The 16,436-nt window shown below is 35.3% G+C and overlaps 1 protein-coding gene across 4 annotated transcripts in view; it reads right to left on the bottom strand.

Moving 5' to 3' along the window:
* Nucleotides 1-16,436, bottom strand: part of EML4 (EMAP like 4) — a 148,832-nt gene that overhangs the window by 50,070 nt on the left and 82,326 nt on the right. For 2 of the 4 annotated variants that reach the window (XM_069583487.1, XM_069583485.1), the window contains exons 4-7: nt 15,787-15,960; nt 13,804-13,932; nt 13,305-13,330; nt 874-997 (exon numbers count right to left, since the gene is read on the bottom strand). In XM_069583487.1, the coding sequence (XP_069439588.1) occupies nt 874-997; nt 13,305-13,330; nt 13,804-13,932; nt 15,787-15,960 (453 nt within the window). Of the gene's footprint in view, nt 1-873; nt 998-13,080; nt 13,138-13,304; nt 13,331-13,803; nt 13,933-15,786; nt 15,961-16,436 lie in introns of all 4 variants that reach the window. The other 2 variants (XM_069583484.1, XM_069583483.1) reach the window with 2 other exon arrangements.

Genomic DNA, 16,436 nt, shown 5'->3' on the forward strand with positions numbered 1-16,436 from the left:
GATCCCACAAACCACATGGTGCAGCCCAAAATTAAACAAAAAAAGAAGAGCTACTTGACACTTATACTTACCCTAATTGATGAATAAAACATAGCCAGGCACAGTTTGGTATAAGCAGAGTACCTGCTAAAAAACTATGCAGAATCACAGGATTGGTGAATTTTCTCAAGCTAATTTCTGCCAAAAGGAGGGACTGATTCAAGGAGTGGGAAAGAGGATATAAGAGAATGGAGGCAAAAAGCAAAGTTCAAACATTAAGTTTCTTCTGCTTCACTAAGAATTTCTTATAATGTCTAAGAGAAACGAGGCTTCCTAAGTGAAATAAGGAGCACTGTTTCATATACTCATTTTTAAGAAAATGTCTGGTCGTGAAGAAGTTAATTCTCAAATTAGAATCCACCTTGCTAATTTCAGCTCTTAATAAGATAATTCATATTATTTCAAAGGTTACAAAATGCTTAACTGATGTTTCCTTATTTAATTCTTAAAACGGACCTGTGAGGTAGGGATTACTGACCTTTTTTTATATGGGAAGAAGTAAGGTTCATTGAGGGTAAGTGGCAGAGCCAAGACTCAAAACACCAGCCTTCCAATTCTAGTCTGATGCCTCTTTCACTACACCACAAGCACCTGCCTTGATGTCCATGGAATACTGCTTACCCTATCTGAAGATATTAATTTTGGTGCTTTTAAGTTGCGAACAGCAATATACACATAATATGTGAAAGGATTAGAGAACATCTCTTTACTTTCTCAAATGGTCACTGTTTATCACGTTTACTTGACATAAAGACAATTCTGACAGACGTCAGGTAAAGTAATTTTTCTTAAAGACAGAGCAAACAAATTTGCTGTCACAATAGAAAAGGATACACCCACTCCAGTTTGAGCTTCTCAGGAGGCAGTTCTGTTCTGATGTCATCATAGTTGTCAACATCAGAAGGAATGAACATTGTAATTGGTCGACCTCGCATAAACATTTTAATGTATTCTCCTTCTGTTGAAACACAAGAAAAAAATTAAGACAGATGTATTTGCTGAATATTCATTGAAAAACATATTATTAATATGCTATAATAAAAACAAGACAGAAAATAGCTACTTCAGAATTCGAGTCTCATTATATATAACTGCTTTTGTATAAAGACTTAGTTTAAAATATCAAAGGAAAAAAATCACTGGTCATTCCTTAAGTGAGAATAACTTCTCATAATTAAAATATAATTTATCTATAAGTTGACAGATTTCAACAAGAAAGTCAGGAAAATTGAGGTATAAAAATACAAGAGGAAATAATTTTGTGATGGAAGGTTCTCTGACAATTGAAAAAAAAGATTATCAGAGTCCTCTGACGACAACCATGTCTGATGGTTGTCACTACCTGATCAACCTACTGACATTTAATGGCAGCCAAAAACCATGGCCACAGAATATACCATGAGTGGAGTCAGACACCCCCATAAGTCAAGCACAGAGAGAGACTAAGCACTGTTACACAGGGCAGTGATCACAGAGGGAGCAAAGACGACCAACGTCCTTCATTTCACAACTGTGCCTACGATCAGCCTCGAGTTTAAGCAATTAAATTCAATTATAATGCACTAAAATCTTAAAGACTGTGCTAGGAAATAGTTTTCTAGTTTGTAGCCTAGGTAATATTAACATAACAGCACAAACATCTTTTATTTACATAAGCCAATAGCTGCTTATAAGATCTGCAATAGTCTAAAACTAAAAATGTTAAAAAGACAACTCCAGAATCAAATCAACATTTATGGTACACCTTTTACAAATAAAAACAATACTTAAGTGATCAGATCAGACTGTTTGTAAGTCTTAAGAAACAAAACAACACCCATCCTTGGCTGATCTACATACAGACAGGTTTAATAAATGTTGATGGTGGCTGTGAAATGTTTACGAAAGAACCTAAAAGGGAAGGAGAAAATACGGGACTGCGTGTAAATGCACAGGCGCTGTCTAGAACTTGGTAACTTGTCTGTTACGATAGGAAAATCACGTTAGAAACGAAGTGTGATTATCAATCAGAGGTTGAGTCAGCCTTAGGACTTCTAATAAGGAATGAGCTAAGCCACTAAAGAGACGCGTAGATAATTCAATAGCTTATGTAACACAAACCATGAAAGCAGAAGGAAAAAAACCATTTGCTGAATGTTTGTAAGTATTTCTTCAGAGTAAGACTTTTAAACTGTACTTGCTATGGGTGAGAAGTTCAAGTTATTTTTATTATTATTACAGTGTGCTCGGCCTCACGGTTTGATCTAAGAACAGGCTAAGACCTCCCACGCCACAATTTTTTAACACCACGTGATGTATGTCTCTATTACTTCTGAATCTAAGAGTGGGCTCTGTTTCCTGGACTTTGATGATAACTAAACAATTTAGTTATCAGCTGTAACTATTTCCCTTCAGCAATCATCTTTATCTGTATCTCCTTGTCATTTTTTGTAAGGTCCACTTTCTTCTAGGTGTCAGTTTGTTACAAAATTTTCCCTCTAGTTGGTTTTTGTTTTTGTTTTTTAGAGAAAATAAATCCTTAAAGGAAAATAAATTCCTGTCGTGTGGAATTTCTTCCAAGGTCATTCACTGGTCAGAGGTGTACAGCATAAATGCTTTCTGAATGGAAAAAAAATATTTCATAGATGTTTCTATTGCCAGTTAAAGGAGACTGTATATCCAGCAAAGGGAATGGGTTAGGGCAGCATCAAAGAAAAGAAAGTGCCCTCCTCTGCTAATAGGGGCTTCCCTGGTGGCTCAGAGGGTAAAGTGTCTGACCGCAATGTGGGAGACCTGGGTTCGATCCCTGGGTCGGGAAGATCCCCTGGAGAAGTAAATGGCAACCCACTCCAGTATTCTTGCCTGGAAAATGCCATGGATGGAGGGACCTGGCAGGCTACAGTCAATGGGATCGCAAAGAGTCGTACACGACTGAGCAACTTCACTTTTGCTAATAGAGACAGCTCAGAATACTGTACTGATTCCTTCAGCAACTGTAAAGCAGCATAAGCAACCAAGTCTAAGCAAAGCAGCTGTATCTATGCTTGCAAACTTTTCTAATATAATATAAAAATGGCAATGCATATTAGGATGAAAATCCTTTTCCTGTCTATAAATTGGCGGTATACATGTTGGAGGCTGAGTATATATCTAGACACTGGGAACCATTCCAGTAACTGAGGGGGGCAACACATTATAGTGGAAAAGAGCGTGAGCTTTAGAGACACACTGTCTGGGATTTGAATCCCAGCTTTATCCTCTTTCTAACCATAAGACTCATAAATAAAATGATAACACTACTTACCATTTGGAATTCTGATTGAACAAATAAGATATCACACTGTAAAGTATGAGGTCTTGACAAGTATTTCTTTCCTTCCCTTTGTAAGCATTCTAAACACTGTCTAGGAACTGCTTATAATACATGATTCAACACTCTTCTCTCTTCAAAAGCTTTAAAGCAACTGTCCACAGAACAGCAACTGCAGGCAAATGAGCTAGAATTCTGAGGGTCCTATCTGGGCCACTAATACAGGGGTCACAAGTTCAAGTGTCTAGAGGCCCAGGCAGAAAATGCAAATTGAGACCCCTGGGAGCAGATGGGATGACCAGTTAGGGTGGGGGCCCTGGTATCCACAGGCCCACCTTAGGGAGGCAGCAGTTAATCCACCTCAGGAAAGATGTGGGCCCAGTGCTGCTAGAGCTTCTCATTTTTCAAGAGAAACAGAAAATCTATAATTTACTGTGAAGTCTCCCAATTTTTAAATATTTACTCCTTTGCCAAAGAGGGAGAATACCATGTGAAAACACACCTTTGGCCTACACAGAACTCACTAGTTTGCAAACTAAGAAGAGAGTCTTTACCTTGGGAGTTAGATAAAATATGTAGATGAAGAACCTCTTTGCTCCTCCGTCACTCGTGAGTCAAATTCTCACTGCAAACATTTTGAGTCTGTCAGGTTTCTTGACCTTATAGCTAAACCACTCAGTTGTTTTATCAACTGCTACTTTCTGGCTGTCCTCACTGTACTCCAGCATGAAAGTCAAGGGGAACAGAGGGGCCATGGGACGAAAAGCATATGAGGTCAGTAATAGTAATTAATACAGTAATAAAGTCAGGTGGTCCAGAAATGTGAGAAAAAGAAATGATTAAATTATCTATCTCTTGATAATTAGTAAACACAGCATAGGGCTATCTGTATTCAATAACGAAGCTGCTGCTTCCTGAAATGTAAGTCATCTCAACATTTTATCTATTTTGACACTGTGAAAATTCCTGGTACTGACAGAGTGGCTATAACAGTATAGTGGACAGAATGCAAGCTTTGTGATAGAGGCCATCCTTATTTGAATCTAAGCTTTACCACTTACTAGCTTATGCTCAAATAAAATAAATACTCTTAATTGAATCTGATCAATGACAGATATTTATAAAAGAAGAAATTCAGGGAATTCCCTGGTGATCTAGTGGTTAGAACTCGGTGCTTTCATTGCCAGGCCCTAGCTTCAATCCCTGATCAGGGAACTAAGATCCTCCAAGCTACATGGTGTAAGGAAAAATAAACAAAAACACAAGAAACTGTGTGGGATATTGTTAATAAATTTTATCAGTTCATTTCTCTAGATACACATAATGTTGGAAGAAGAAGAAATCCTACAGCTCACCTAATCCAAACACCTATTTTTACAGGAGAAACCAAGGCTCAGAAAGGTCAAATGAGTTCCTAGACTGTGTCCCAAAATGTCTATTACTTAGAACTTGTGAAATATTTTCTTTCTAAACTATTGTTCTAGATCTGTACAATTTGGAACAAGAGCCACTGGCAGAATACTTAGCAGGCAGTCAGCGTGAACTGAGGCATGCTCTAAGTATAAAATACGCACCAGAGTCTGAGAGTCTGATGCTGTTTGTATGGAAAAAAAAGTAAAACGTTTCCTTAATGTTCCTCCGCCCATGCCCATGCCTCTCACCCCCAGCTTCATGATATGTGGAATCTTAGTTTCCTGCCCAGGAAGTAAACCTGTACCCTCTGCACTGAACACACAGCATCTTAACCACTGGGCTACCAGGTAAGTCACTCATTAATGGTTTTGTATATTGATCACCCACTGATATTCTGAATACACTGGATTAAATATATTAATCTTATTGTTGTTGTTGTTTAGAGACTGAGTTGTATCTGACTCTTTGTGATAACGTAGACTGCAGCCTGCCAGGCTCCTCTGTCCATGAGACTTTCCAGGCAAGAATACTGAAGGCGTTGCCATTTCCTTCTCCGGAGGGATCTTCCCGAACCAAGGATTGAACCCTCGTTTCCTGCATTGGCAGGTGGGTTCTTTACCACTGAGCCACTGGAGAAGCCTAAACTTATCTTACCTGTGAAAATTTTCTTTTTTAAAAATGTTGCTATTAGAACATTTAAAAGTATATGTGCTTTATATATTTCCATCGGGCAGTACTGTTCAGACAGTGGTGAGGTCCTTAGGCTACATAAGTCCAATTACCTGATAATGTAGCTTACTTATAATCCAAATAGTATTAGCTTGAGCCCTGAATTCCCAACAACAGGGAAATCAGAGTACAAGAGAAGAAAAAGATGTTTCTGCTGTGTTATCTTTTGGAACAGTGAGTGTTAGACAAAAATACGAAATACTGTATTTCTATGTCCTTCATGCACACCTCTTAGTCCTTGCCCTTCAGTCTCCTCACATGCTGTTAACTATTCTACTTAAGCATCAACCCTGGGCTGTTTTATCTTCCAAAGTGCTCCAAATTGCAAAATGATCTTTATATTCCCTAATCCAAACTTTCTGGGATAGTTACTCTCAGGTGTTCTGAGAAAAGTATTGCTGAAATAATTCATATTGATATAAACAATTGGTTATCAATATTACATGCTTAAAAGATGTGCATCAAAATTTATTAATCTTTCACAGATTATAACAAAAGTGTAGAAGAAAACTGTACTCTTATCCAAGACTGTTTCCTGCTCTTTTTTTTTTTAAATAGCTTTCCCTATTTCTGCACCTAGAGATATTAAGGGAAAAAAAAGAAAAGCCTTTCAAAGACAGCAGCAGCAGAGCTTCAAGGGTTTGGACTATGATTTGTACTTATTTGTGTAATGGGCACTGCCCGTAGAAAGCCATCTGACCTTCTAGAATACTTATAGTTTAAAGCATCTTTCTCCCAAAGTTTTCACTTTAGAAATTTCATTTTTATTTGTATTTCATGATCTTTAGAACAAAAAGGCTCCCCACCACAACTGAATTTGGGTTTTATATTTCACTAAAATGTAGCAGTGTGGTTCTACCCAATTTCAGCAAACAGAAAATTGCAGAATCTTTAATGTGAGATTTTCCTCAGATACTACCCGTTCTACTCCCCCAAAGCACAGAGCTGCAGAACAGGCCAGTAAACAAGATTCTAGAAATACTGTCACAATTTTATGGTACAAAGTGACAAAAACCCATTTAAGGAAAGCTAAAATGTTTTCTTAGAACAAATTCATTTTTAAACAAAATATTTCAAGTTTTACACTAGAGTAATATTTTTTTTTAATTCCAATGGAACTACCTAATTTATGAGGATCTTTGGATTTTGATAAGAAAGTTGATATATGCTGTTATAAAATCTTAATTTCACTCCTTTTCAAAGGTCTAGCTGTAAAAACAGATCATAAAATGAAGGCTGCAAAATAAAAAGGCAAGTCATAAATTTAGGATATATAATCTAACCTTATTTTGCACATCAAAAAAAATTCCTAGTTGCAGTGCTTGTCAAATATTATACAGTTAGTTTTACTGGCTTGGGCAAGAACACAGGTCTGAAAAATTTGACAAAATGCTAAAACCTTAATTTTCCTTGTTTTATAGGTAGAGTTCTACTAGCTGGTAAATTTTATTGAATTCTTAATTACTGATACATGGGGGTGGGGTGAGGGTACACAATGAAGATATAAAGACGTGAACCTAGACTCTTAGGAGCTTACAACAGAGATACATAACAAAATCTTATGTATCTGCTGGCCAAGACATACTAATTATAGTAATAAGTCAATCTGTAGTTAACTGCTTTCCTAAATCTAAACTTCCTTTAGTCAGATTTCTTTGCTTTTTTTTTTTTTTTTACAACTGTGACTGTAATAGAATTACTTGAAAATATCAGATATGGGAGTTTGCGTAAGCATTTCAGATTATTTTTATTGTGTGAACAAGGCTTTCTTTGGTAAAAAGAAGGGAAATAAATCTATTCAACAACATAAGGCACACAAAACTTCTAAAAGATTTGCTATATTGCTGAAAACATTTCTAAACTAAGCAAAATACGGTTTTTAAAAAAGTCCCTCAAATCACTCACTTATATCTCCAGGAAAAGTTATCTTAAACACTAAATAAATGAAAGAAATTCTTCACTTTATCTGAATATACCAAGTTGGATTTAATTTAAAAAAAAAAAAGAAATTTCAGATACCAAAATATTTATCCCTCTAGCTCTTTCCCAATTAACTACAGTAGAAAGAGAATCAAGAGGCCCAATTATACAGGATTGAGAGACTTCAATTTATCTTTAATGTTTTTTTTTTTTTAAAGTTACTTCCCCAGTGGTCCAGTGGTTAAAGACTTTGAGCTCCTAATGCAGAGGGCATGGATCTGATCCCTGGTTGGGGAACTAAGATTCCTGGTTGGGGAACTAAGATATATCACATGTTATAGCTGGGAAAAAAAAAAGGTGAATTAAAAAAAAAAACAACCTGAGTTAAATAAAGCAAAATGTAAAGATCTAATAAATTTGGGGGGTCAGTAAATGGGTGCTTGTTGTATTATTTGCATATATTTTTAGAAAGATTAAAATCTTTAAAAAGTTTAAAAAGCATTATTAAAGGAAATAATCAACACAATATTTTTGGTAAAATTGTTCCTTGGAGAATCAACCATGAGTATGGCTTAGAAATGTGGTATGTAATTCACTGTGTCTTTTCGTGCACTCTCATATATGTCACTGATGATTTGTACCTCTTTTCTGCTACACTAATCACAAGTTTCAGAATTCTTTTCAAAGCACTTCAGGAAAACAGTAACAACTGATAGAATGAGCAACACAACATGGAGTCTGATTGTCATTTCCAGACAGAATGGATTTCTAACTCTACTAGCTCAGTTAACCGGCATGGTTAAGGAATGAGTATTTTCCAGTTAATTGTTTTTTCTACTTTAAATTAAAAAAACGAAACAAAAAACTTCTACCTACAGTTGTGAAAATTCAGTGTGGGTGAAATGTCTTTAAACACAGCAAAATAAATATGTACAAGACTAGAAATTCTCACGAAAACTCATATTCTCCATGTTCAAAGGGGGCGTGCTAAGTCACTTCAGTTGCGTCCAATTCTTTGCGACCCTATGGACTGTAGCCTGCCAGGCTCCTCTGTCCATGGAACATACTGGAGTGGGTTACCAGGCCCTTCTCCAGGGGATCTTTCCAACCCAGGGACTGAACCTGCATCTCTTACGTCTCATGCATCAGCAGGTGAGTTCTTTACCACTAGAATCATCAAAGGGGGGGCAGTTGGGGCTTTTTTCTCAAATGAAAATAAGCAAAGAGGATGTCAAAAACACATATTCTAGAAGTTGGGGTGCTTTGTGTAATAAAAAATTGGACAGCCCTGAAATACATTTTAATCTAGACGACTGTCACTAACAACAAGAAATCAGGTCTCTGCTCAAAAATAAAATTTCCAACAGAGAAGAAGTCCCCTCCTTTTTGTTCTCTTTTTAAATACAGAGAATATACTTGGACAAAGCCAAGACCTAGATATCTAAGTAATATTTATATATTCTATTTAACATATGCCAATAGGTAAATTTTAGTAGTGAGTACATTTTTTGGAAGTGCAATATTTGGTTTCCTTCCCTTCTCCTTATTTACACTTAAAATAGGTTTAAGGTTAGCATCCTTCTTTCTAACTTCTGAAATTGCAAAGTTCTGGATATTATCTTGGAAACAAGGGAAGATTCTATCTGTAGCTCAAGGGCTTTTGATTTTTTTGGTTTGTTTCAAACTGCACACTCTCTCAGGAGGTGACAATATACTTCTTCTTAGCAGGTAACACAATATACAAACAGTGTCAGTAGGACACTGCTACTCTGTATTCTTGCAGTAAATTTTAGCTATGTTTTCAGATACAATGCTCAGTTTACACAGATGTGATCAGGTTTCAGGACAGAACATGCCTGGAGCCAACAGGTCAGAAAACAATACTAAGCACTAAGCAAAAGCACCTGCAGTCAAACTCTTCAGAGGTAGAGTAAACATGAGTTAGAGAAGGTATGAGGGGCTGTCTTCCATTTTCTATTTGTTGTGAGAAACAGCTTTCAAAAAGTGATTATAGAGATTCTTGGCAATATGCAGTCTAAGCCAAAGTATGTATCAGGAAACCGAGGTCCAAGATCCCAAGAGGTGGTGAAAAATTTATTAACAGATGAAGGATATTTTATTTTTCATAATTTCCTCTGGCAAATGAAATTTTAGTTTCTTCCCAAGCAACACTCATAACTGTAGTCACTGTAATTAACATCGATCCTTTAAAGTTCTGTGATTCACCCCTAACTAGGTCTCATGCTTATTATTCTTATGCTCTTTCCACTAAATAACACTGTTTTCCTTTCCTAAGTGAGGTGTCTAATGACGCCTCTCTAGCTTAGAATGAATCTATATTCTATAAGTGGCTGCTGCTGCTAAGTCACTTCAGTAGTGGTTAACAAATACAGAATTGTATGCACACTATGATCAAGGACCTCCTTGCTGCTCCTAACACCGCAAGAAGGCTCTTAACTCAGAGCTTATGTATTTCCAATTTTCTCTGCTCATGAAAGTCTTTTCTTTGACTACCCAATTGTTCACTTACTTCCTTTCAGGTGACTCAATGGCACCCCACTCCAGTACTCTTGCCTGGAAAATCTCATGGACAGAGGAGCCTGGTAGGCTGCAGTCCATGGGGTCGCTACTAGTCGGACACGACGGAGCGACTTCACTTTCGCTTTTCACTTTCATGCATTGGAGAAGGAAATGGCAACCCACTCCAGTGTTCTTGCCTGGAGAATCCCAGGGACGGGGGAGCCTGGTGGGCTGCCGTCTATGGGGTTGCACAGAGTCGGACACGACTGAAGTGACTTAGCAATGTCACTTTATCAGAGATGTCTCCCCTAATCACTGTATATAAAATAGCAATTCTCCCCTCTCCTTGTTCTTTCTCAATGTGTATTACTTCCTGATATGTTAAATAGTTATTATTTGTTTCTTATAGGTAGAATATAAGTTCCACAGAGTTCAGACAATATGGTATAGTACACCTAGACAAGCGATTGCCCTGTGTACATCCCATTTCACCTCCTACTGCTTTCAACCATGGTTTCCTTTCTTCAAAGTGCTGATCTGAATATGCATATTTACTGCTCTTTTACTTCGCTGGGCTTAAAGAACACAGTCCTTTCAGATCAAGCTTTCTCTGCTACCACTCATTTATGTATACCAAGTGTAAATCAGCTTATTTCCAAATCAAAGCAGATGGCTTAGAACAAGTCACACTTGTCACTGTCAAAAAAGAGCTAGAAAACTAATAAATCACATTTAAAAAGACTATCCAAAAATGAGATACTTTAAATAGCTAAAGTATAAGAAAATGTGCTGTGAAATATATTATGCAAAATGAATACTAAACAATCTACAACTCACATTAAGTGAAGACCATCTATTTAATGGTCATCTTTTCATCTTAACTCCACATATTTAACTGCAAAGTTTTACTGTTACATTTATAACAATGAAAATGTATTTGGTACTATGTGCCATGTGCTATGACACTTCGTTATCTTTAACTTTTATAATCCTTCGAGGGTTTTTATGGTTGTCTCAACTATAGATAAGAAAACAAAGACAAGATGAATTCATCTGCTTTTGATCACAGGTTAAGTAAATGGTGAAACCAGTCTCGACTTCAACTACAGGTGTCAAAGATCTACAGTATGTTGTTTGTTACACACCTCTACAAGTAAAGTAAGATTTATAGGCAACTCAAGCGTAACTGTCCAAAACCAAACTATTCTTTTCTCCACATCTATTCCTCCTCAAATGTCCCTTATTTCAGTAGATGCCTCTTACCCACTTTCAAGCTTGCCTTCATAGATTCCCTCTGTTCCTTACCTCTCATACCCTACCTGCAATCTCTAGAACCATCTACTTCTTTGAACAGGTTCTGCTTCAGTCAGACCTGAATTATGCAGCAGGCTAAAGTGTAAGAGTTCTCCTTCAAAATACACTCTAATGATATATATAGCTGAGGAAAGTGGCAAAAGAACAAACTCAAATTTCAAAAATAAGGCCTAATGCAAGAACACTTGACATTATTAAATTCCAACATCTGGAACAATTCCATCCACGGAATTTTCCAAGCAAGAGTACTGGAGTGGTTTGCAATTTCCTTTTCCAGGGGGTCTTCCTGATCCAGGGATCAAAATCCCATCTCATGTCTCCTGCACTGATGGGCGGGCTCCTTAGCACTAGTGCCACATAAAATTCCTGTGACAGAATTTAACTGATTTTTCTATATCCTTTTTCAGCTTTTCATTCCATCCTTTCTTCCCCACTTTGGTGATCCTTCTCTAGCAAAACTCTTCCCTTTTAAATACATTTACGTATCTGCCTATTTGGATGGTTTTGAAAATTGTCACCAACACAAACCACTCACTTATGACCTACTAAGCATAAGTTAGTTCCCTTTTCCTTCCAAAGAGCATACCACAGCATGACAGAGAGGTAGCCCTTTCTCATTTACCATAGCTATAAGGATTTTTATGAAATGTGTTCTTTAGCAAAACATGTAATAATAGTAGCACCTTTTTATAGGTAGTGTTTTCTGTTTTTAAAGTACTTCCATACATATTCAGCAGTCTTGTGAAATAAGCTTTATAGTTACTATTCTCAGATTAGAAAAACACCCAAAGATGTTGCTATTCTGCCTACGTCACAAGACTGCTATACAACAGAGCCAAATATTAAACACAGATGCTCTCCATTCACTGCTCCTTCCACTATCTATCACTATCCTATAATTATTTTTTTTTAATGTTTTGGCACATAGAAAGAATTGGCTTTGTAAATAAATTTTCACTTTTCCTTAAGGTATTTTAACTATTACTTAAGCTGTACTTAATTAAAGAAGAGGAAAAAAAAGACCTAACTGAAGGAAAACAGTAACAAAAATCAACTTTATTTAGAATTTCTATGTAAAAACAAATGACCCAAATAAGATCACAAATACTTTTTTCTTAGTAGAATCAAAGAAAGTAAAAATCTATAGAAATCAAGTTAAATCTCTAACAAAAATTTCAACCACACGGTATATGGTTAATATAATAGCCTAGAAAAATAAAGATAACTATGACACATAGAAATTAGCTGTAAAAAGCATGCACAGGAAGGACATGCTTTTACTTATAATAGCATGCTTCAATTAAATTTGCAGGCAATTGAAGGAGAATGTAAAACTGATGTATAAATCTTACCTACTTTGCAATTAAATTAAATACACATTTACAGAAAGTCTGCTCTCCTTTTTTGGGTCAGAACAAGCCAACAACAGCAAGTAGCCAGAAATTACAATTAATATAAAAGAAAAATTTAAGAGGAAATGGATTTGCTAGACTCATTACATTTTAAGTCTTAGCTTCAAGAAATGAGCGATTATTTGCAATGAAGTTGGCAAGACAGGAAACTGAGTTAAAATTTATCAATCTTTTAAATGGCTTTTCTAAGTACTTTTCTTTTTTTTAAAGGGGGGAAATTCCCCTTGGTATTTTATACCTCTTTGTGACGATATATTTATTTCTACTGTTGACTTTGACTCTTCAGAGCTCAAAGAAGTGGAAAAGTGTTTGGATTCACTAGTTCAAATTACCATATTTTCTTCATTAAGAGGAAAGTCAGGTAGTATAAATAATGAAAAGCCAAATAAGAGATCCAGAAAGAAATTAACTAAGAAGGCGACCAACTGCGTAGCTTATTCTTACCTTGGCTGTTTTTTTCACGGGTTGACATTTTTGCTGGTTGAGACAAAAATGACATATCTTACAATAAAAATTAAGAGATTTTCTTAGATGATTATAAAATACACTTCTTTTTTTATTATTGTGAGCTAATAAAATATACTGAATGAAAATAAGTCAATATTCTTATCAAGAGGGAAAACTTATGATTTAGAAAAAATATTTTTTAAGAAGGATTTTTAATTTACCTTGGTTGATGATGACATCTTTATGCCTACAAAAGGAATTCAAAGATATTTATTTCATAACCTTATTTGGCTCACCATTATAATCACCTGAAATTTGCAAAAGCTTTAATGTCTAGGCTACATCCCAAATAAATCTGCAGATGTGAAATTCAGGCATCAGTATTCTTTAAAGTTTCTCACTGGTCTCAACTACTAGTATACACTGTGTCATAAAACAAGGAATATTCCATTAGGATCACTTAAATAGTAAAACACAGAAAGAATTTATGAAAAATACTCAAATTTTATGACATTATTGAGATTTATTATGAGTTGAGAAGCATCAACAGGAAGACATAGCCTTTTTTAAATAACACAAAAGAAAAAATGTACTTAGAAGAAAAAAGGTATAAATTATAAACACAGATTTTTAAAAATGATTCAAACAAGGCATATAACTGTACATGTAAATATGATAGTAAAAGAACTAGTAATTTTCAGATGGAAGTATAATACTTACTTGTCTGTATTTTTTATAACTTTTGATATTAATTTTGATGTTGAAACTGCCCTCAATAATTTATTACGGCTATCGTCTGAATTTTCCCATGAATTATGTGACTTTTCAGCTGTTGGTGGTCGTTTTATGCTGGAAGAAACATATTAATTTATTAGAGGAAAATTCTATGCATAGCAATGACATGTAATTGAGTTTGAATAGAACATATAAGCAGCAATTAACATTTTCTTAAAGCTAATCCAGAAAAGAGAAAGAATGATTAGTTGAAAGGGTCGGTCCTTGGATGAGTGAAGGAGTTAAACAAAGCAATTATCTAGTCTGTTTTTTAATTTTCACTATTTTTCAAAAGATTCACTAGAATAAATAGTACTCGATTTTTAGAACACCCATGTGCTTAAATCTGAATAATTACTCTCTCTCATAATTTATGAAATTGTGTGAATTTTTGAAAAAAACTTATTCAAAATCATGACAAGGCTGCTATTTTCATTTTTTATGTCCTCATGTAATTAACATATATGGTACAAATGACAATTTCTAAATAATTGTGGGACTAAAAGCAAAACTTGTGTTTTTATCTCTCAATTTTACCCATGATCAGAAATAAAAACATTTTAATACAGGAATGTTTTGATATTATCAAAACGAATCCCATATATTTATAACTGAAATATTTTGATTTATAAATGATTTTTTTCCTGCACTGTTAACTGCCCTACAACTCATCCAGTCTTCAATACATCTTATAATAGTACATTCAAAGAGAAATTTAGAATGGCAAGCACATTTCCAGGAGACCTTAAGAAGCTGAAAAAAGAGATGTGGGACAAAGAAGATGCCAAGTCAAATCAGAACCTTAAAGAGATTGATTACAAAAAAGCCACCTTTAATCACACATAATCCAAGGCTGCAAAACGTTAATAAGCTATATCCAAGAAAAACTCCACATTAGATCAGGCAGAAGAATTACAAACCATTAAGATAGGATAAGAATCTGCGTAAGACACACAAAGCATTTTAAAAATGTTAAACATGCATCAATCAAGTGAAGGGTGTTGTGTTTTCCCAAATTTTCCATTAGAGATTTGAGGCAAAATAGTAAGCTAATCAAATAAAAATATATTAAAAATCTTTTAGGAATGGATGTCATTTGTTTTTATTAAAATCCTAGCCAGTTCTGGGAATGGTTTAATATTTTCCTAAGATTTCCAAGTGGAAGTATGATGATAAAATATATCTATACCTAATCATAAAGCTTGAATCAACATCCCTAAAGCAGGCAAATTTCATTAAGTTGGTCTAAATATTTGATTACAAGGCAGCTGTAGTGCTGAACTCCCAGCATGCAAGTTTAGACCCCCAATTTAGGCTCACACACAGTTAGAACGTTTCTCCCTTCTCCCCTTCTCATAACTTTAAAATATTAATTATTAAGACACAGAGAGAAGCCCTCAAGCAAGCCTTTAGCATAGGAAAGATTAGGAGAAATGAATTCGATTCTCTACTCAAGCAAGAACTTATCCTCCCAAAACCCAAAACTGAAACTGAGCTGCAGTCACAGTCAAGAGCCGTATGTTGTGAAGGGCCTTGACAAGCTGAAGGTTGTAATGATGCCAAAATATGGTGAGCATAAGAACACATGCAATTTTCATCCATGGCTATAAATTTATGCAGTTATACATATATTTTTAATATTCTATAATTTTAAAATGTTGTTTTGGTTTTAGAGTAGGTTACCTTTGCCTTCCTTTCATTTTTATAACTTAGCTTTTTCCTCATTTTAACTTATAGATTTTGAATGATAATTTTAAATTATCATTCCCCAACGTGTTAAAATACAGATTACTGCCACAAAGAAGTGAAAGGAAAAAAGTCAACAAGTTTTTCTCTTAGAATTCATGGATAGCCAACTTTTTCTCAAGTCACAGAATTTAGGGATCATTACAACCATTCCCTAACTGATTACTTGGGGTCAGTTAAAACCTTTTGGTGGGAGTAGAATTCTTGCTTTCTTGAGTTTGCCTGTGTATTTGGAGAGGCTGTGAAGAGGGCTGGGGAGAAGGTGATGCTCGAATTTGTGGACTTTGATCATTAGAGTGAGAGTCCTCTTTTTTCTCTCTCTGTCCTTGTGGTTTTTCTTTCTTTTTTTCTGTACCACTGTAAAATAAAGTATAACATGGAACAACACATATTTAAACAAAAAAGATATCAAATGATGGAAAAAGTTACTACTATTATATAATTCAAAACCCTAAATCATACAGCTAAAATAATTTACATTGCTTTCATTCAATAATGAAAATATTTCTTTTAAGAATCCTGGAAGCTATTAAAACCTTCAGTAAAGAATTTATTATAATTCTAAGACAACATATCCTATGAAGATTGCCCCTTTGGACCAAACCGGCCTCTAATGCCTTATGCCATCTTAGCAAATTGCGGGGGGGGGGGGGGGGGGGGGGGCAGTAAAAGCTCTCTTAACTGACTTTAGTTTACCCAAATCAGAGCATTAGTGACACTATCCATTACCTCTGGTTAAGCACACTGACAACTAAGGAGCACTAAACGCTCACATTCTGTAGGTTATTCTCTAATCCTATTTCTTTTGTATACTTCTGCTCTCACCAGTTGAG

This window comes from Ovis canadensis, chromosome 3, assembly GCF_042477335.2.
Source record: "Ovis canadensis isolate MfBH-ARS-UI-01 breed Bighorn chromosome 3, ARS-UI_OviCan_v2, whole genome shotgun sequence".
Taxonomy (NCBI): domain Eukaryota; kingdom Metazoa; phylum Chordata; class Mammalia; order Artiodactyla; family Bovidae; genus Ovis; species Ovis canadensis.